The sequence below is a fragment of the Esox lucius genome, chromosome 5 (genome assembly GCF_011004845.1).
Source record: "Esox lucius isolate fEsoLuc1 chromosome 5, fEsoLuc1.pri, whole genome shotgun sequence".
NCBI lineage: Eukaryota > Metazoa > Chordata > Actinopteri > Esociformes > Esocidae > Esox > Esox lucius.
Window position 1 is genome coordinate 33,835,692 of NC_047573.1, and position 22,007 is coordinate 33,857,698.

The following is a 22,007-nucleotide window of genomic DNA, read 5'->3' on the forward strand; positions in this document are numbered from 1 at the left end:
AACGTACCCTAATAGACTAGACCTGGCTTAAGCCCCATGTGGTGCGAGACAAGGCAACCGTGTTTGACATCCACCTGTCAAATCCAGGGCCGTGTACATTTTGCACCACCCTCTGTTGGAGCCTCATGCACTGTCAATACGCCTCAACCAGGATTCGATTGAAGCAAAGTTGCAGCTGCACTGCAAGCTGGAACGCTGTGGTAGTTTACCGGTAGGTTTTAGGTAATAATCGCAATCCATGTGCCACATCATGGCAGAAATAATAACAAGTAGCCTACCTCGTCGCGTAGCTAGCTATCTTTAAACGTATCTATAAGGGTTGTCGTGTAGTCTGTCTCTGGAAAGCTATTCGAATCTCAGATTCAAAGATTTTAGTAGATAAGCGATCTTAGCGAACACGTTAACTATCCCTAAATATATAGCTAGCGGTTGTCAATTGGAAGCACTTACCAAAATCTTCATCATTGACCCTGTAATACTTCCTTCATAAATGCATGCACTTGATCAAAAACCCCACACCAATGGAAACCTTCAATGGGCGTAACTTAATATTAAGGAACCCCCATATTAAGTTGTGTACATTACCAAAATAAATTTAATCTTAGTCACAAATATAGTTTAACGTACTAATGTGTTTGGAAATAAATTTTCCAAATGTTTTCTAAAATATATTTAAAATTCATTTATGTTCCGTATGGGCCTGGTGGGCTAAGCCCCGAAAGTATTGTGTGTGAGTTTTGGCGACGCCTCTTGACCCTATTTTGAATTTACCTATAAAATATTATTTAATATCTAAAACAGTGTCTCCCAACCTTTTTCAGTTACTGTACCCCCAAAAATGTTTTGCACTGCTTTCAGTACCCCTGAAGTACCCCCTCATGTTCATTTCACTCGTAAGTCTATGGTGTCATGAGTGTTTTCAAGTACCCCCTGTGGAGAGGCCAAGTACCCCCAGGGGTCCTAGTACCCCTGGTTGGGAACCACTGATCTAAAAGAGGAAAGCATCACAGAAATTGTAAATGCGCAAACCAGCACAAACGATTAAGCCGATTTGCCCAAGTTTTGCGTTGGTTGCCCAGCTAACAATTATCCGTTGTCACAATGTTTCTACAATGTTATCTGGGGACTGAAATTAAATAGCAGCAACGTTGTCAGATACGTTGTCACAACCGGAAAAGTGAACGTTTTGTTGTCACTACGACTAGAATGTAGCAACGGGATTTTTCTAAGGTTGTCGGTTGGTAATCGCGAATTCCAGGCATCCTATACAGTTGACCATTGCCCTTCTCCTCTTACATTTTCTCTATTCATACATACAGCTAGAATATGTACAGCGTGTTACCGGTAATCATCATATATATTTGTACTAAAGATGTTGGCTAATAATACCAAAAAAGTGTTTTATGCAATGCATCACTCTCAGCATCCTCAAAATGGTGCAATTTCCTTCTTGTCTATATCCTCTTCACAAAGCTGTAACACCATAACTTACACCACACGTTCCATTCACTCATTTATGGGGCATGATAATGGACTGGATTATAAACCTTTCTCTTTACTTAACAGGTAGGCAACATTTAAGGTAATAATTTCTGAAAATAATTATGTTTAGTTTTTTATGTTTCAATATACTGATAATATTGATATTTCTAGACATTTATAAATGTGTAATTATGGGACAGTTCTTTTACTTATTCTTATGTTTATTGGATGTTTGTCTTCCCATACATACATACAATTGTCATATCAAAATCCTGGGGGATGTCACGTCTTCGGGGGGTGGATAAAGGAGGAGCAGGAGAATGGCGTGATAGAATACAGGTTTTTTAATGGTAATAACGGGAACTTAGAATATAGTCGAAGCGTACACTGCTCAACGTACATACAGAGACAATTACACACAAAGACAGGGGGAGCAGAGGGAACATATATACTGGGGGGAAATGATGAGAATGAGGAACAGGTGCGCTAAACAGGACACAGGTGACAAGCATGATGAGATGGGCGATGGTGTCACAAGGCCGGTGACGTCGAACAGTTGTCACAGTAATCCCCCCTCTGACGCGCGGCTCCAGGTCCCTGGACGAGAGCCAGACCCGGTCGCCCGGACGATACACCGGGGCCTCCCTGCGGTGGCGGTCCGCAGAGACCTTTTGGCGGCGGACAGCGAGCCGGAGGCGGGCTTGCACCGCCTCCCATGTGCCCGCTGCCCGCCGGAACCAGTCATCCACCGCAGGGGTACCGGTCTGGCTCGGCGTCCAGGGCGCCAGGACCGGCTGGTAACCCAGTACACACTGGAACGGTGACACGCCTGTGGAGGAGTGGTGCAGAGAATTGAGCGCATATTCAGCCCAAGGCAGAAACTCTGCCCACTCCCCCGGCCGGTCCTGGCAGTAGGACCGGAGGAACCTACCCACTTCCTGGTTTACCCGTTCCGCCTGCCCGTTGGACTGGGGATGGTAGCCCGAGGTCAGGCTGACCGAGATCCCCAGGTGCTGCATGAAAGCTTTCCATACTCTGGATGTGAACTGGGGACCCTGGAAAGACACGATGTCCTCGGGCACCCCATAGTGCCGTAAGACGTGTGTAAATAGGGCCTCCGCGGTCTGTAAGGCAGTAGGAAGGCCGGGCAGAGGCAAGAGGCGGCAGGACTTGGAGAACCGATCCACAACGACCAGGATGGTGGTTTGGCCCTGGGAAGGGGGGAGATCAGTTAAGAAATCAACAGACAGGTGGGACCATGGTCGTTGTGGAATGGGCAAGGGGTGCAACTTGCCCACAGGTAGGTGCCGGGGTGCCTTACTCTGGGCGCACACCGAGCAGGAAGAGACGTACACCCTCACGTCCTTAGCTAAAGTGGGCCACCAGTACTTACCGGCCAGGGCACGCACCGTTGGCCCGATGCCAGGATGACCGGAGGAGGGAAATGTATGCGCCCAGTAGATGAGGCGGTCGCGGACAGACGCCAGCACATACGTACGACCCTCAGGGCATGTGGGCGGAGAGGGCTCGTCACGCTGCGCTCTAGCGATGTCCGCGTCCAGTTCCCATACCACCGGTGCCACGATGCACGACTCCGGGAGCATGGGAGCGTCATCCACTGGCCTCTCCTCCGTGTCATGCTGGCGGGACAGTGCGTCAGCCCCGACGTTCTTACTCCCCGGCCTGTAAGTAAAAGTAAACACAAACCGGGTGAAGAACATAGCCCACCTTGCCTGGCGAGGGGTCAGCCTCCTCGCTGCCCGCATGTACTCCAGGTTCCGGTGGTCAGTCCAGACGAGGAAAGGGTGTTTAGCCCCCTCTAACCAGTGCTGCCACGCCGACAAGGCTCGAACCACGGCCAGCAGCTCACGATCACCTATGTCGTAGTTCCGCTCCGCCGCACTTAGATTCTGGGAGAAGAAGGCACAGGGACGGAGCGTGTTACGACTCCCCGTCCGTTGGGAGAGGATGGCACCGAGCCCAGAGCCGGACGCGTCCACCTCCACGATGAACTGGAGCGACGGGTCGGGATGGGCCAGGAGCGGTGGTGAAACGGTGTTTCAGTTCCACAAACACCCGCTCCGCCTCCACGGTCCACCGCAACCGGGTCGCCCCCCCCTTCAGAAGGGAGGTGATCGGAGCCGCGACCTGGCTAAAGCCCCAGATAAACCTCCTGTAATAATTTGCAAAGCCTAAGAACCGTTGCACGTCCTTCACCGTGGTTAGGGTCGGCCAATTACGCACGGCGGTAATGTGAGGCTCCTCCATGGCCACGCCTGCGCTGGAAAAGCGATATCCCAGGAAGGACACAGACGATTGGAAAAACAGACACTTCTCGGCTTTCACGTACAGGTCATGCTCCAGCAGTCTAACAAGTACCCTGCGCACCAACGAGACATGTTCGGCGCGGGTGGCAGTGTATATCAAGATGTCATCGATATACACCACCACGCCCTCGCACAACATGTCCCGGAATACGTTGTTGACGAAGGACTGAAAGACTGACGGAGCATTCAACAACCCGTACGGCATCACTAAATACTCATAGTGGCCGGACGTGGTACTAAATGCTGTTTTCCACTCGTCCCCTTCCCGGATACGCACCAGGTTATAGGCGCTCCTGAGGTCTAATTTAGTGAAAAAGCGGAACCCGTGCATCCTCTCCACCTCCGCAGAGATCAAAGGGAGAGGGTAGCGGAACGGAATGGTGATCTTGTTCAGCGCTCGGTAATCGATGCACGGGCGCAAACCACCGTCCTTCTTTTTCACAAAAAAGAAACTCGAGGAGACCTGTGACTTGGAGGGCCTAATGTAACCCTGTTCCAACGCTTCCTTAACGTACGCTGCCATAGCCTCCGTTTCGGTGTGGGACAGGGGATACACGTGACCCTTTGGGAGTGCGGCTCCGTCGATGAGGTCTATCGCACAATCCCCCGGCCGGTGTGGTGGCAACACAGTGGCCTTAGCCTTGGAAAAAACCGCAGCCAAGTCCCTGTATTCGGGGGGAATTGGCACGGCGGGAGCACTGTCTGGACTTTCCACCGAGGTCGAGCCAACGGAAACACCCAAACACCTACCTTGACACTTACGCGACCACCCCGAAAGACTCTGACTAGACCAGGAGATGACGGGATCATGTAGGGACAACCAGGGGAAACCCAAAATGACTGGTGTTGAAGTATAACACTTCCCCGAGTTGGTTTGTTGGAAAGGAGAATAAAACACAGGGAGTCAGGGCAATTACCGTAGTTATACGTCCATTTATTACAGAAGCTTCTGGAGACACGTGTCGCCGCACAATGTCTAAGGATCAACATTCAAAACATCATTTTTATACTTCTACTACGCCCAAAAAGATAGAGGCGTTAACTTACAAAGTGTGTGCCATTGGCCCAATCCCAGTTTTATTCCTTATAGGATAACTGCAAGTATCCCCTTGCCCCCCTTTCTGGTTTCTGTCTTGTCTGTCCGACTATGTGTGTGTGTCTCTGACCTGTGACCTGTTTCTCACAAAACAGACATACTAAATCTTTCTCTCCCCGGCAACTGCTTAAACAGGGTTTCCTATTCTCCTACTTGCTCCTTCAGTTTCGGTTCATATTACAGACATTTAATAATTTGTTTCATTGGTTACAACAGCTTATAACAGTTCACTAACTTATATAATCAATACATCTACATTGGTTACAACAGCTTATAACAGTTCACTAACTTATACAATCACTACATCTACAATTCCCCCTTTTGATCTCTCCCCAGAGAGATCACCCCTATTCGCCAAGCTCCAGTTCTCCCGGGTCATGCTGCTCCAGTAGAGGCATCAGCATCCCTGATGGCGATCCTGGAGCCTTCTCAATGGCTGTAGAAATCACTCTCATGGCAAGCCCTCTTATGCATGGGATACAACAAAACCCACAAGTAACCATTATAGCACCAAATGTAGAAAGCGATAAAAGAACAGACATTATCAAACCTTTCCACTGGCCGAACATCGAGATCATCCATTCCTCCAGCGGATTATCTATCCCAGAATGCTCGTATGCGACCCCGTGACATAGTCCAATTCAATCCCCCGAATTTCCTCAAACAGGTGTCCTCAGGTGGGGGAATGAAGACCCGATGCCAACCTGGGAAACCTGTATCAACATACAACACACATATCATTATTCTACCAATTCCCATATACTACTTCATTCTACTATCATCTCCCCAGACCTTTCTCTGTAACCCTGTCATCTTGGTACGAGTGGTATGAGCCACTCGGTGTCCTATACCCCCTTTTGTTACAGTATTTTTCAGTTCTTTCCCCTAAGAGTCTATTCCCCTGGCGCCGTCCTCTGTCTCCTTCACTCGCTCGTGGTCCTGCTGTGTCCTGTGGTCCGCTCCTGGCACCGGTCCGGCTGGTGTTGGTCCTCCTTCCGTCCACGCTGGGGAAAGCTCCTCCTTTCCGGTTTGGATGACATCCGTCAGCGACCTCCCTGGCTCCTGCGCTGGTGTACACTGGCTCCAATGGTACCACGTCTCTCCTTTGTCCCTCAGGCGGACCGCATGACTCGTTCTCTCCACCACCTGATGAGGACCCGTCCACCTTGGCTCCGACCACTTTCGCTTGATGACCTTCAGCAACACCCACTCCGCCTGGGGCAGGTTCTGGTCCAGCGGGTGCAGGTCCCTCCGTTCTCCGACTCTGTTGGTGAATTCTGAAACAAGAGCTCGCAATTCATCAAAATACATTCTGTGATCTTTGGGCCACTTTTCCCCTTCCGGGACCGCAGGCCCCGCGGCTGGTCCTGGAAACTGTCTCCCCGTCAGCAGCTCGTATGGGGTGAACCCAGTGGTCTGAATTAACGAGCATTGAATCTTCATGAGTACCAGTGGCAGTGCATCTACCCAGTTCAATTTAGTCTGTGCACCTATCTTAGCCAACTTGTTTTTTAAGTTTTGGTTCATCCTTTCTACCTTTCCCTGGGACTGTGGATGGTACACAGTGCCAAAAGCATGTTTTAGGCCCAATAAGCTCTCTACCTTCTGTAAATCACTGTTCTTAAAGTGAGTCCCATTGTCTGACCTAATTTTCTCTGGGAAGCCGTGTCTGGGAATGTACTGGTTCACTAAACACTTGATCACTGTCTGACTGTCCTCCCTTCTTGCTGGCCAGGCTTCAGGCCACCCTGTGAACATGTCCACACACACTAACATGTAACGGCACCCCCGTACTGTTTCCCCCATGTCAGTGTAGTCTATCACTATCTCTTGTCCAGGTCTCGTCGTCATGGGGAACGCCCCCATCTCAGGTTTGATCGTCGGTTTTGGATTGTGGTGTGTGCAGATGGTGCATGTCCTAGTGTAGTTACGTACCATGTCTACCATAATTGGTTCCTCAACATCTGTGCTGGCCCTACATGGCCCAACCCGTGGGCTTCTGCAAATTTATCTCCCCGCATGGCTGGTGGAAGTATTACTTTACCGTCTGGCCCTCTCCAGAGCCCGCTCGTCTCTGTTGCTCCTCTCTGTTGCCAAATTGTTTTCTCTTGTAGGGAAGCCCCCTTTTGATGTCTCACTAGCTCGTCTCTCTCAGAGCCTTCTCCCCCCTTTTTCTGAAACAGGACCCCGTTCATGACTCATCCTGTTTCAGAAAAATCTAGAAAAAAGGTGTTGTGTAGTCTGGTATGGCCAGATCAGCTGCGGTGGCTAGTTGTTGTTTCAGCAAAATGAAGTCCTTGTCGGCCGGGCAAGTCCAATTGAGAGTGGCTTTAAGTTTACGCATTCCCTGCTCCTTAACTAGCGCTCTAAGTGGCTCTGTGAGCCCTGAATAGTTTGGGATGTAATTGCGGCTGTACCCCGTGAGCCCTAGGATTGATAGCATTTCGTGAACCGAAGTGGGTTTAGGATGGTGGAGGATGGTTGTGCGGTGAGCTGGGGAAAGCCCCGCTCCCTTCTGCGAGATAACTCTGCCCAGAAAGGAGACCTGCGTCCTTACCAGCTGTAGCTTCTCTTTTGACACCTTGAACCCTTTCTCAGCCAGTCTGGTGAGGACTGTCATTGTAGCTTGGATGCAGGCGGCCACCGTCGGGGCCGCCAGCAGCAGGTCATCTACGTACTGGACCAAAGTTACCCCTGTCGGCAGGCAGCATCCCTGCAGCGCTTCTCTCAGTACCTGGTTGAATATGCCAGGGGAAAGCGCGAACCCCTGTGGTAGTCTCGTGTACCTCCATTGTCGACCCCTATGTGTGAAAGAAAAAATATCACGAAGGTCCTCTGCTAGTGGGAGACAGAAAAAACATTAGCCAGGTCAATGCAGGTGAACCATTTTTACATCTTACAGCTGTGTGAGTACCATACGTTTGGCGCCTGAGGGAGTGTCCAATCAGTGCATTCGACCGCCCTTTTAACCATGGGCCCCAGGTCTGTTGCTTGGTGTTTAGGATGCAGGGCCTACATGTATGAATTTAGACCCGACCTGCCACGTGTCCCCACACACTACATCCCCAAACCCCTCTCTATACACCTCATCGCCCTGCCGATCATAAAATAGGGTCACATGTGGGGGGTCTGGTGGAGGAAAGTACGGCTCGAGGAGAGAGATCCACGGCCTCCATTTGAAGTACTGGGACAAAATACCCTGCTTGTCCGGCTTTTCCGGTGTCAATAGTCCCCAATATATCTCTGCTATTTCACCCTTCACCGGTTGTACCAGGTACTGCCCTTTGTGTGTGGTTTCAGGTCCGCACACCGCCGACGTCCCGTCTGGTAACGTGACAGTTAGTCCATCTGGAGAACATAAGATATTAGCCCCCAGTTTTATCAACAAGTCTCTCCCCAATAAGTTCACTGGTGTGTTTGTCGACACCACATACGGATGGCTGAGGGCCTGTTTACCCAGTATCGTTTTAAGAGGAAATGTCACTGGCAAAGTCTGTCCCACTCTCTAAACATAACGCTGGATATAATGGTACACGGTACCATGCACCACCAGGTCATCTTCATATGCTGGGGGTTCTATCTCTCCTCCCTTTTTCTCCTTAATTTTCTGTCCCTTTTTCTCTTTGTTCACATGGTCTACGCCCTGACACCACACTGCTAATTTACACCATTCTTTTCTGTGCTTTTCCCATTCCTTCTCCTTTTCTCTATATCTCCCTCTCTTGACCAAATTGGCTGTTTCCTTCTTGTCTCTAACTCTATCTCGATTTTTGGAACACTCCTTCTCCTTATTCCACAAAATAACATGTAATGGTCTCCTTTCCTCCATCCTTAATCCTGCCTCACTCACCACTTGTCGCAATTTCTCTTCTATCCCTTCTTTTTCTTTCTGAATTGGGTCCATCCTGCCTACAACAGTCATTACATTTGCCACCTGTATCCCCAATTGTTTCCACTTCCCCGTGCCTGGACACCGCCCATCGTCATCAACTTCTCTCTCACACTCCCCGTCCATTTCAACCTGACTTACATTACTGTGAGTCCCAGACTCAGAATAATTAACAAATGATTAACGGGTACCTGACCCAACACTTTTGGGACTCAAACCCAGTTTTCTTATAAAGAATTTGGGGAGCTCTAAAACTCCCCGGGACTCCAACCCAGATACAGAATTTGGGGAGTTCTAAAACTCCCCGGGACTCTAACCCAGATACAGAATTTGGGGAGTTCTAAACCTCCCCGGGACTCTAACCCAGATACAGAATTTGGGGAGTTCTAAAACTCCCCGGGACTCTAACCCAGATACAGAATTTGGGGAGTTATAAAACTCCCCGGGACTCTAACCCAGATACAGAATTTGGGGAGTTATAAAACTCCCCGGGACTCTAACCCAGATACAGAATTTGGGGAGTTATAAAACTCCCCGGGACTCTAACCCAGATACAGAATTTGGGGAGTTATAAAACTCCCCGGGACTCTAACCCAGATACAGAATTTGGGGAGTTATAAAACTCCCCGGGACTCTAACCCAGATACAGAATTTGGGGAGTTATAAAACTCCCCGGGACTCTAACCCAGATACAGAATTTGGGGAGTTATAAAACTCCCCGGGACTCTAACCCAGATACAGAATTTGGGGAGTTATAAAACCCCCCGGGACTCTAACCCAGATACAGAATTTGGGGAGTTATAAAACTCCCCGGGACTCTATCCCAGATACAGAATTTGGGGAGTCATAAAACTCCCCGGGACTCTAACCCAGATACAGAATTTGGGGAGTTCTAAAACTCCCCGGGACTCTAACCCAGATGAACCTTTACACACAATAAATACTTCGAGGTGCCCCTAAGTCCTCGGGCCTCTAACCCGACTGGTTGCCGAGACTCTAACTCGCAACTCTCCACCGTCCCCGTCGGGAAGTGGCGTAGGGTAGTCAACCCTAGAACGATTAACGGGCCTCTAACCCGACTTACAGTGAGACTCTAACTCACACACCGGCAGCGGGCCTCTAACCCGACTTACAGTGAGACTCTAACTCACACACCGGTAACGGGCCTCTAACCCGACTTATAGTGAGACTCTAACTCACAAACCGTTCCCCTGACCCCCTGAATTTAAACCAGTCTCCCAATACGTTTTCCACAGGTTCAAAATTTTGTTCATAGCCAATATGCAGATTTAGATATAACAGGCTCTGCTTACCTTTATCATGAGCTGGCTCGGAACCTGGGAATCTCGCGTAGGTTGTCTGGACAAGATCGAATTCCTTCTCCTCTTTCCAATCCCGGACGAGCCCCCAAATTGTTGAAGTATAACACTTCCCCGAGTTGGTTTGTTGGAAAGGAGAATAAAACACAGGGAGTCAGGGCAATTACCGTAGTTATACGTCCATTTATTACAGAAGCTTCTGGAGACACGTGTCGCCGCACAATGTCTAAGGATCAACATTCAAAACATCATTTTTATACTTCTACTACGCCCAAAAAGATAGAGGCGTTAACTTACAAAGTGTGTGCCATTGGCCCAATCCCAGTTTTATTCCTTATAGGATAACTGCAAGTATCCCCTTGCCCCCCTTTCTGGTTTCTGTCTTGTCTGTCCGACTATGTGTGTGTGTCTCTGACCTGTGACCTGTTTCTCACAAAACAGACATACTAAATCTTTCTCTCCCCGGCAACTGCTTAAACAGGGTTTCCTATTCTCCTACTTGCTCCTTCAGTTTCGGTTCATATTACAGACATTTAATAATTTGTTTCATTGGTTACAACAGCTTATAACAGTTCACTAACTTATATAATCAATACATCTACATTGGTTACAACAGCTTATAACAGTTCACTAACTTATACAATCACTACATCTACACTGGGAACGTGGGTGAGTCGATGACATGGAATGAAAGGGTTTCGCTGTGTCGGTCGCCGGTAATCATAAGGAGGGGAACAGTGCATCTAGTGACCAAACCCGACCCTTGTGGCCGGCTGTCCAAAGCTCTTACGGGCAGGGGGGTAGTGAGGACCTGAAGTGGTATACGTGAACGCAGAGCAAAGGACCTATCCATGAAATTCCCAGCTGCGCCTGAGTCTACCAGCGCCTTACACTGGGAAAGCAACGGAAAACCGGGGAACGTAACAGGGACAGTGCACCTCGCCTCCTCTTGGAGGCACTCCGCTCCTGTCCTCCCCGACGTCTGCCCGGCAGCGCAACCGCCCCCAGGTCCATGGGGACGGCGGTGTCTGGTTGGCAGGGTGGAACGGGCGGGCCTCTTCCGGGACTTCCTCGGGCAGCCAGCAGGTTGTCGAGACGGATCGAAATGTATACCAGCTGGTCGAGGGAGAGGTACACGTCTCGACAAGCTAGCTCCCTCCGGACGTCCTCGCGAAGGCTACACCGATAGTGGTCGATAAGAGCCCGCTCGTTCCACCCCGATCCCGCTGCCAGGGTCCGGAACTCCAGGGCAAACTCCTGCGCCGATCTTGTCCCCTGCCACAGGTGGAACAGCCGTTCACCCGCCTCTCTCCCCTCGTGAGGATGGTCAAACACGGCTTGGAAGCGGCGGGTGAAATCGGCGTAGCTGCCCTGGGTGGGCTGCTCAATGTTCCAGAAGGCGGTGGCCCACTCCAGGGCTTTTCCGGACAGGCAGGAGACGAGCGAGGTGATCTTCTGGGCCTCGGTCGGCGCAGGGTGCATCGCCTGGAGCGCGATGTCCAGCTGTAACAGGAAACCCTGGCAGCGGTCTGCCACCCCGTCGTAGTCCCTGGGTAGGGGAAGGTGCATCGGCCCCATGTTGGGTGGCGCAGCTTGGGGAGGCGGAGAGACGGCCGGTGTTGCGGGGTTCTGCTGGCTCAACTCTAGGCGCTGTACCGCTTTTAACACATTGTCCATTGCGGCACCTAGGCTGGCCAGCATTGTAGAATGTATCTTCACCGCCTCCACAACACCGGCCTCGCCTGTGGCTCCTTGTGGCTCCATTTCCTTTAGGGTAATTTGCCGGTGTGTAATTCTGTCACGTCTTCGGGGGGCGGATAAAGGAGGAGCAGGAGAATGGCGTGATAGAATACAGGTTTTTTAATGGTAATAACGGGAACCTAGAATATAGTCGAAGCGTACACTGCTCAACGTACATACAGAGACAATTACACACAAAGACAGGGGGAGCAGAGGGAACATATATACTGGGGGGAAATGATGAGGATGAGGAACAGGTGCGCTAAACAGGACACAGGTGACAAGGATGATAAGATGGGCGATGGTGTCACAAGGCCGGTGACGTCGAACGCCGGAGCCCGTCCGCTGCAGGGGGAGGTGAAGCAGCAGAGGGCGCAGTTGTCACAGGGGAATTGGAAATTTTAATTTTTGGAATAGTCTTAGAGCTCTGATACTGTTCAGAATTTGTACTAACTACTATATGGAGCATCCACCAAACCACACCGTGGCACAGTTAATAAAAATGCTTTCGATTGTACAGCGGAGAAGTTCACAAGAGTCTTGGAAGACAGACGGGCCTTCTTCTACTGCTGTAATGCTGCATTTACACTGGTGCTATACCCCAGTACCAGGGCTACACCGTTTATTTATGCTAATGTTGGCTCTAGACTTCCCTGTATTGACTATACATTTGGTACCATGGACTTAAGGAGGGGCTCAGATCAGGAGGGATAAACTATCAACGCAATTTGGTTTTCCAGTTACAAAAAAAAATATTTTTCTGGTAGTAAAATAAAATAAACAATAACAATATGATCAGTTTGTTTATAATACGGCGTTTGAACTTGAACCTCTCCTTCTCCATTTACACTCATGACACTACAACTGCAAGCCAGTTTACTCATTATTTAGTTTAAAATGTATTTTTTTCTAAACTATCTGCCTTTAACAGAAGGATTTGGGAGAATTCTTCGGTAATTTAGTGTTGTTATAGGTTTTGCAGGCAACTTCTTGGTCTCGGCGCTCCATTTTTCTATTGAGTCAGTGGCATCGTACCATCAGTTGTTCTAACTCCTTCCGTCTTGAGTCTTTGCTTCTCCGTACTGTTGCTTTATTTTATTTCCAGAGGTTTGGTTACGAAATGAGAGTCGGGGTACTCTTCCCCAGGCTAGTGGCCGACTGGCTTTGGCCCATTTCAATGGAAACAGAAACGTTTCCAGACTTTAGTATAAAACACCAATGTTTGGCACCAGTGGAAACGAGGCATAAGTGTCCCCGTTTCTCCTGTCTCTGTGGCTATTGGTGTCTTTGCCCTTACTGTTAGAGATACAAAACCATACAACACAGCTGAACATCACAATATTATTCATTTTTAGAATACATTGTATTGTTCGTATTTTGTTATTGTTTTTAATTTGTTTGTTTAATCACACTATTATTATTCAAAATGTACTGCCTAACAATACCCATCCCTTTCTCTTTGTGTCTCTGCTTCTGTCCTTCCTCTCTCTCTGCTTACTCTTTTTGCCACTATCTATGTCTCTGCTACTCTCTTTCTCTTTACTGGTCTCCTTGTTGTTATATCTCCTGCTGTATGTGTCTGCGCTTCATCATCATACTGTGAGCCTTCTCTGTTATGGTCTCAATTTCTAAAACAAAAACAGTTAGCTACTATTACAAGTATACTAAGTGCATTTTATAGCTGGCTCTGTTATTGATACATGGTCTTAATTACTGCACCGCTGAACACATAATAATGTTAATCCTCAAAACATTTCTAAATAGTTAACTTGCTAGTGTTATCATTAGCTAGTTACTAAAAAGCAAGCTAGCTGCACATCTAGTTGCTAGTTGGCTAGCTACAGCGATTAACACAAGGACCGCCAAATGCCTACAGGAATTGGCGTTTGAGTTTGTAATAAAAATTAAGCTGCCATTTTGAAAGCTACACCCTCCTTCCATGACTTTTTCTAACTAGGTGTATATTACATTGTTCCGTTGTCAGAATTCTAAACTCACAAACGGAAAACTATTTGGAGACTATTTACCTGTTTTTACCCTGTTTTCCGACTTAATCGCAAATAGCCCATGGCACCTAGCGTTGGTACCTAAATGGTACGCAGGAGCTAATTACCCTCACTGAATGCATGACGTCAATGGATGAATGTGCAAAACTCCCAGATGAATGATAAGAGTCTTCGTTAAGTTTGAATGAACTTACAAATTAAATACAAGATTTCCATGACTATTCAACAATTGAATTAGGCTATTATTGAAACATAATACAAACTATATAGGTTACTTGACAATTCAACTTGTGTTATGTATCACACTTTACTGTTTTTCAATAGGAGATTCAGCATTCTTGTACTGTATAGGCTAATTCATCAAATGTTTTTCCAAAATGTAAAAGTAATTACCAATTCAACAAACATTAGAAGAGAAAGAGAAACTAAATTGCAAACACATCCAATCATCTCTTTTTGAATTTTCTCTACTTATTTTACTGAAGATTATTATTCTACAAATCTATTAGGCTAAATAATTATTCACGAAACAAAATACCAACAATATTCTTGACCAATAGAGCTATGCATTGGCGTTGAAATCAACGTGATAGCTCTTGGTTTTTCAATAAATTATTCATCCATCCATCCATCTTCTTCTGCTTATCCGGGGCAGGGTCGCGGGGGCAGCAGTCTAAGCAAGGATGCCCAGACTTCCCTCTCCCTAGACACTTCCTCTGGCTCTTCCGGGTGGACACCGAGGCGTTCCCAGGCCAGCCGGGAGACATAGTCCCTCCAGCGTGTCCTAGGTCTTCCCCGGGGTCTCCTCCCGGTGGGACGGGCCCGGAACACCTTCCCGGGAAGGCATCCAGGAGGCATCCGGAACAGATGCCCAAGCCACCTCAGCTGACCCCTCTCGATGTGGAGGAGCAGCAGCTCCCTCTGAGCTCCTCCTGGGTGACCAAGCTTCTCACCCTATCTCTAAGGGATCGCCCAGCCACCCTGCGGAGAAAGCTCATTTCGGCCTCCTGTATCCGGGATCTTGTCCTTTCGGTCATGACCCAAAGCTCATGACCATAGGTGAGAGTAGGAACGTAGATTGACCGGTAAATTGAGAGCTTTGACTTGCGGCTCAGCTCTTTCTTCACCACGACAGACTGATACATCGACCGCATTACTGCAGAAGCTGCACCAATCCGTCTGTCAATCTCCCGTTCCATCCTTCCCTCACTTGTGAACAAGACCCCTAGATACTTAAACTCCTCCACTTGAGGCAAGAACTCTCCACCAACTTGAAGTGGGCAAGCCACCCTTTTCCGACTGAGGACCATGACCTTGGATTTGGAGGTATTGATTTTCATCCCAACCGCTTCACACTCGGCTACAAACCGTCCCAGTGCATGCTGAAGGTCCTGGTTTGAAGGGGCCAACACGACAACATCATCCGCAAAGAGCATAGACGGAATCGTGTGGTCCCCAAACCCGACGACCCCTCTGGCTGCACCTAGAAATTTTGTCCGTAAAAATTACGAACAAAGGGCAGCCCTGCCAGAGTCCAACATGCACTGGGAACAAGTCTGACTTACTGCCAGCAATGCGAACCAAGCTCCTGCTTCGGTCGTACAGGGACCTGACAGCCCTTAGCAAAGGACCCAGGACCCCGTATTCCCGAAGCACCCTCCACAGGATGCCGCGAGGGAAACAGTCAAATGCCTTCTCCAAATCCACAAAACACATGTGGATTGGTTGGGCAAACTCCCATGAACCCTCCAACACCCCGTAGAGGGTATAGAGCTGGTCCAGTGTTCCACGGCCCGGACAAAAAAACACACTGTTCCTTCTGAATCCGAGGTTCTACTATCGGCCGTATTCTCCTCTCCAGTACCCTGGCATAGACTTTCCCGGGGAGGCTGAGAAGTGTGATCCCCCTGTAGTTGGAACACACCCTCTGGTCCCCCTTCTTAAAAAGAAGGACCACCACCCCGGTCTGCCATCCCAGAGGCACTGTCCCTGACCGCCATGCGATGCTGCAGAGGCGTGTCAACCAAGACAGCCCCACAACATCCAGAGACTTGAGGTACTCAGGGCGGATCTCATCCACCCCCGGTGCCTTGCCACCGAGGAGTTTCTTGACTACCTCAGTGACTTCATCCTGGGTGATGGACGAGTCCACCTCTAAGCCCTCAGCCTCTGCTTCTTCAATGGAAGACGTGACGGCGGGATTAAGGAGATCCTTGAAGTACTCCTTCCACCACCCGACGACATCCCCAGTTGAGGTCAACAGCTGGCCACCTCCACTATAAACAGCGTTGGTAGGGCACTGTTTCCCTCTCCTGAGGCGCCGGACGGTTTGCCAGAATCTCTTCGAGGCCAGCCGATAGTCCTTCTCCATGGCCTCACCGAACTCCTCCCAGGCCCGAGTTTTTGCCTCCACAACCACCCGGGCTGCAGTCTGCTTGGCCTGCCGGTACCCGTCGGCTGCCTCAGGAGTCCCAACCAGGCCTGATAGGACTCCTTCTTCAGCTTGACAGCATCCCTTACTTCCGGTGTCCACCACCGGGTTCGGGGATTGCTGCCTCGCCAGGCACTGGAGACCTTACGGCCACAGCTCTGAGCGGCCGCTTCGACAATGGAGGTGGAAAACATGGTCCACTCGGCCTCAATATCTCCAGCCTCCCTCGGGATCCAGTCGAAGCTCTGCCGGAGGTGGGAGTTAAAGATCTCTATGTCAGGAGACTCGGCCAGACGTTCCCAGCAGACCCTTACAGTATGCTTGGGTCTGCCGAGTCTGTCAAGCTTCCTCTCCCGCCATTGGATCCAACTCACCACCAGGTGGTGATCAGTTGACAGCTCCGCCCCTCTCTTTACCCGAGTTTCCAAGACATACGGCCGCAGGTCAGATGAAACGACAACAAAATCGATCATCGACCTATGGCCTAGGGTGTCCTGGTGCCACGTGCACTGCTGGACACCCTTATGCTTGAACATGGTGTTCGTTATGGACAAACTGTGACTAGCACAGAAGTCCAATAACTGAACACCGCTCGGGTTCAGATCAGGGGTCCGTTCCTCCCAATCACGGCCCTCCAGGTGTCACTGTCGTTGCCCACGTGGGCGTTGAAGTCCCCCAGTAGAATGATGGAGTCCCCAGTCTGAGCTCTTTCCAGCACCCCTCCCAGAGACTCCAAGAAAGTTGGTACTCTGCACTGCTGTTTGGCCCGTAGGCACAAACAACAGTGAGAGACCTATCCCTGACCCGTAGGCGCAGGGAAACGACCCTCTCGTTCACCGTGGTAAACTCCAACACATGGCGGCAGAGCTGGGGGGCTATAAGCTGGGCAACTCTAGAGTGGTGAAGAGTCCATCTTCTCTTAAGGAGTGTGGTTCCAGAGCCCAAGCTGTGCATAGAGGTGATCCCGACTATCTCTAGTCGGAACCTCTCAACCACACGCACAATCTCAGGCTCCTTCCCCGCCAGCGAGGTGACGTTCCACGTTCCCTAGAACTAGTTTCCGTGTCCAGGGATCGGGTTTTCGAGGCCCCCGCCCCCGCACCCCTTTTGGTCCCTCCTGCAGGTGGTGAGCCCACGGAAAGGCGGCCCCACGTAGCTCCTTCGGGCTGAGCCCGGCCGGACCCCTGGGGAAAGGCCCGGCCACCAGGCGCTCGCTTAAGGCCCGGCCCCGGCTGCGCCATACCGGGCGACGTCACTGTCCTCAAAATGTTTTCCATCATAAAGGGTTTTTGAACCGCTCTTAAGGTTATTATAGTTTTGCATTTTCATTAGTTTTAATTTTTATTTCGTTTTGACTTTTTGTTTTCAAATTCAGTCTAGTTTTAATTAGTTTTTAAAGAGGGTTTGCTAGTTTAGTTTTTAGTTTTTGAAAATGCTTAGTTTTAGTTTAGTTTTTATTAGTTTTAGTGTTATTTTTAGTATTTTTTTGTAATATGGGCTATTTGTCAGAAAAAGTATTGTGGAATAATAACTCAACAAAAACATAATACAATTTTAGAAAATATTTATTCAACAATAAAACCAGTACATAAAATGTACATATGGGCACAAATATGTAAACAGTCTACACTCCGCAAAATGTGGAAGTGACGTGTGCCAAGAAAAAAACCTAAATAGCCAACAGACTAAAGAAGACATGCAAGATGAACCGCAAATACCACAACTGTACAATTTTCACACCCTATTCCAGTGGTTCCCCACCAAGGGGTACTAGGACCCCTGGGGGTACTTGGCCTCTCCACAGGGGGTACTTGAAAACACTCATGACACCATAGACTTACTAGTGAAATTAACCTGAGGAGGTACTTCAGGGGTACTGAAAGCAGTGCAAAAACATTTTGGGGGTACAGTAACTGAAAAAGGTTGGGAGACACTGCCCTATTCTAAATTTATACAATAGCCTTCTGCCTACTCATCTGGATTGAAGCAGCAAACATTCAGTGTATAAGTAAAAATGACGTAACATCATATAATATTTGAATCACAGCTTATATTGATTTGACATCGACAACCCAAGTGCATTTTACCTCAAACCTGTGACTAGTTAACTTTCTAAAGAAGGTGCAATAGCTTCTCGGGTAGACATTAACACACTGACAAAATTATATTTAGATTTTAAAATATTTTTATACCACTTTTTAATGTGTGATTGTGTAAAGGTGTTCACGAGATACCAACCTTTCACAAACTTGCTTCAACGTCGAACACTCGTTCTCATGGAGACGGAGGGGTGTGTGTGTGTGTGTGTGTGCGTGTGTGTATGTGAGTGACAGAGAGACGGAGGGAGAGCAGGGAAAGGAAACACAGCTGAGCGAATACTCTGCATGTTTTAAATAGCGTTAAAAAAGGAAAGACATTGACAAAGACGAAAACTAAGAACATTTACTCTATAATTGTATTTTATTTTAGTTAGTTTTGTCAACCACATATTACAGTTTTAAGTTAGTTATCGTTTTTTTGTAATGCCTCGTTTTTATTTTTATTTCAGTTAACGACAATGTTTTTTCCCACCTAGTTTTCGTTTTTTCGTTTGTTTTCGTTAACGATTATAACCTTGGTTCCAACTTGTGTGAATTTCATCACAGCAACTCATAATGTGACTGAGTAGTATGTATGGCCCCCATGTGCCTGTATGCACCCCTGACAATGTCTGGGCATGCTCCTGATGAGATGGTAGATGCCCTCATCCCAGACCTGGATGAGGGCATCTGTGAGCTCCTGGACAGTCTGTGGCGCTACTGGCGTCAGATGTGCGATACATAACATCCCAGAGGTTCTCATTTGGATTAAGGGTCTGGGGAATGTGAGGGCCAGTCAATGGCATCAATGCCTTCATCATCCAGGAACTAACTACACACTCTGGCCACATGAGTCTGGGCATTGTCCTGCACCAAGAGGAACCCAGGGACCACCGCACCAGCAAAAGGTCTGACGATGGATCTGAGGATTTCATCCCAGTGCCTAACAGCAGTCAAGGTACTGTTGGCTAGCAGGTGGAGGTCTGTGCGACCCTCCAAGGATATGCCTCCCCAGACCATCACTGACCCGCCACCAAACCAGTCAATGCTAGATGATGTTTCAGGCAGCATTACGTTCACCACAGCTTCTCAGTGTGAACCTGCACACATCTGTTAAGAGAACAGGGTGCCAATGGCAGACATGCCAATTCTGGTGTTCTCTGGCAAATGTCAATCAAGCTGCATGGTGCTGGACTGTGAGCACAGGTCCCACTACAAGACGCCAGGCCCTCATGCCACCCTCATGAAGTTTGTTTCTGACAGTTTGGTCAGAAACATGCACACCAGTAGCCCTACAAAAGTCATTTTGTAGGGCTCTGGTAGTGCTCTTCCTGTTCCTCCTTGCAGAAATGAGCAGATACTAGTCCTGCTGCTCGGTTGATGCTGTTCTACGGCCCTGTACAGCTCTCCTCGTGCAACGACCCATCTCCTGGTATCTCCTCCATGCTCTAGAGACTGTAGTGGGAGACACAGCAAACACAGGCCTCCTATGAAACCTGTCCGATCAGCCAGTCTGCTACTTTCCATCCCCTCCCTTATCCAGTACAGCAATGTGAGGCAACACATCAGAGGAAATGCTTGCTCACATTGCCTTATGCATGAGAGAATGCTGGAAAGCGGGGGCACAAGGACATCCCCTATGCCAATTTTACCTCCCCCTGGACAACACCAGCCCAATATGCAACCAATTACAATGTTAGGCTTTGCAACAATCTGACAATTTTCAAAAAAACTAATTAGAACAAATCCTGTAACTGGAAAATATGAGCCATAATGAATGCAAATATTCTGCTATAGTTATCTAAGGAGGAAAAACACAATTTGTCATACCAATAAGTTTGCATACACTGGAAGAAATTGTGAAATGTTGGCATTGATTTTGAAAACATGATTGATGATTGATCTTTTATTTAAGGACAGTGATCATATGAAGCTATTTATTATCACATATTTGTTTGGTTCCTTTTTAAATCATAATGATAATAGAAATCACCCAAATGGCCCTGATCAAAAGTTTACATACCCTTGAATGTTTTGCCTTGTTACAGACACATAAGGTGACACACAGGGGTGAAAAAAAATGGCAGTTAAAGGTGAATTTCCCACACCTGTGTTTTTTAAATTGCAATTAATGTATAACTGTGTATAAATATTCAATGAGTTTGTTAGCTCCAAAAGGGCAATATCAGAGTGCAGGCAGGCAGAGTTCGGTACACAAATAATCAGAAGGGCAAAAGTACATTTGCGAATAACAACGCAGTTTTCGGTTCTGTTGTGCAATGTTTGTTTCAACCCAAAACATTTTAGAACATATATTTGATTGTAACGAAAAAGCTGTGGAAGGCAATTCTGTCCAGGACACTTTTTCACCAGTCAACGAGAATGACCATTCAGAACAGACAGATGACTCATCTAGTATAACAAGTAGATCGCTATTTATGATATATAGCACTGTATTATGTTCTTTGCATTATAAATATGATATAAATAAAATCTTCTGTCAACGTACTATGGAAATGTTCTTTGATATTTGGAAGACCTATCCTCTTTGGAATAATCTTTTAACTATAAAGTTTTTAAGGAGACAGAGGCAAACGCAGAGTCGAAAACTGAGCTTTTAATATAAAAAGAAAGAAAATGAAACCCAGAGTCGTGCACTGAGATAAAAAATAGACTGAACACTGAACCATGGAATGCCACAGAAACACACAATGACCAACAAGGACAGGGAGAAAATGCCAGAACTAAATACACAGATTAACAAGGTGAACAGAAACAGGTGGGGGCTAAACACAGGTGAAAGGAATAAACTGATTAACTGAAACGAGAACAGGAAAGACCAAACAAGGACGTGACAAACCAAGGACAAACAGAAAACACGCAGCAGAACGGTCCGTCCAGCTGGGACCGTCACAGTACCACCCCCTTCAGGCCCGGCTCCAGCTGCAAGACAAAAGGAACAAAGGGCGGGGGGTGGGGCACAAAGGCGTAGGCTCTGCCTCGGGATGGGGACCTGGCACAGGAACAGGCGGAAGCCTCGCCTCCGTGCTAGGGTCAGGCGATTGTGGAGTGTCCGGATTAGGTAGAGCTGGAGCAGGGAGAGCAGGAGCTGGCGGAGGGCCAGGAGCCGGCGGAGGGCCAGGAGCCGGCGGAGGACCAGGAGCCGGCGGAGGGCCAGGAGCCGGCGAAGGGCCAGGAGCCGGCGGAGGGCCAGGAGCCGGCGGAGGGCCAGGAGATGGCAGAGGATCAGGAGCAGGGAGAGCAGGCAGCTGCCCCGCCTCAGGAGCAGGAAGAGGCAGCGGCCCCGCCTCGGGTCCAAGAATGCATGCAGCAAACGGAGCAGTGGGGTTGGCAGGGGCTCGTCGTCCCACCCCTCCGGTGGCAGCAGGAGAAAACCCGCCTCTAGCCACTCTGGTCGCGGTGGTGGTAGTGGCTCCTCGAGTGCTCCCTGCGGCTCTGGCCCCGTAGGAGGGACCCGTATAGGCCTACTGCCTGGCCAGACAACACAGAATTGGAGAGGCTGAGGAACAGGGCGTGGAGTAGGCCAGGCAGGACTTGGGGTGGCTCGTTGCCATTGTTGGCATCGCTGTAGTCATCACTGCCCAGGGCTCTGGGGTGGCCACTGGAGTAGCCAGCGCT

The 22,007-nt window shown here is 48.7% G+C and overlaps 1 protein-coding gene across 2 annotated transcripts in view; it reads left to right on the forward strand.

Moving 5' to 3' along the window:
• The first annotated feature begins 1,464 nt into the window (after positions 1–1,464).
• LOC105024356 (integrin alpha-D) overlaps positions 1,465–22,007 on the forward strand; it is a 96,374-nt gene continuing 75,831 nt past the window's right edge. For both annotated transcript variants that reach the window (XM_029119869.2, XM_029119871.2), the window contains exon 1: positions 1,465–1,566. In XM_029119869.2, coding sequence (XP_028975702.2) covers positions 1,524–1,566 — 43 coding nt within the window. In that variant the 5' untranslated portion in view covers positions 1,465–1,523. The remainder of the gene's footprint in view (positions 1,567–22,007) is intronic.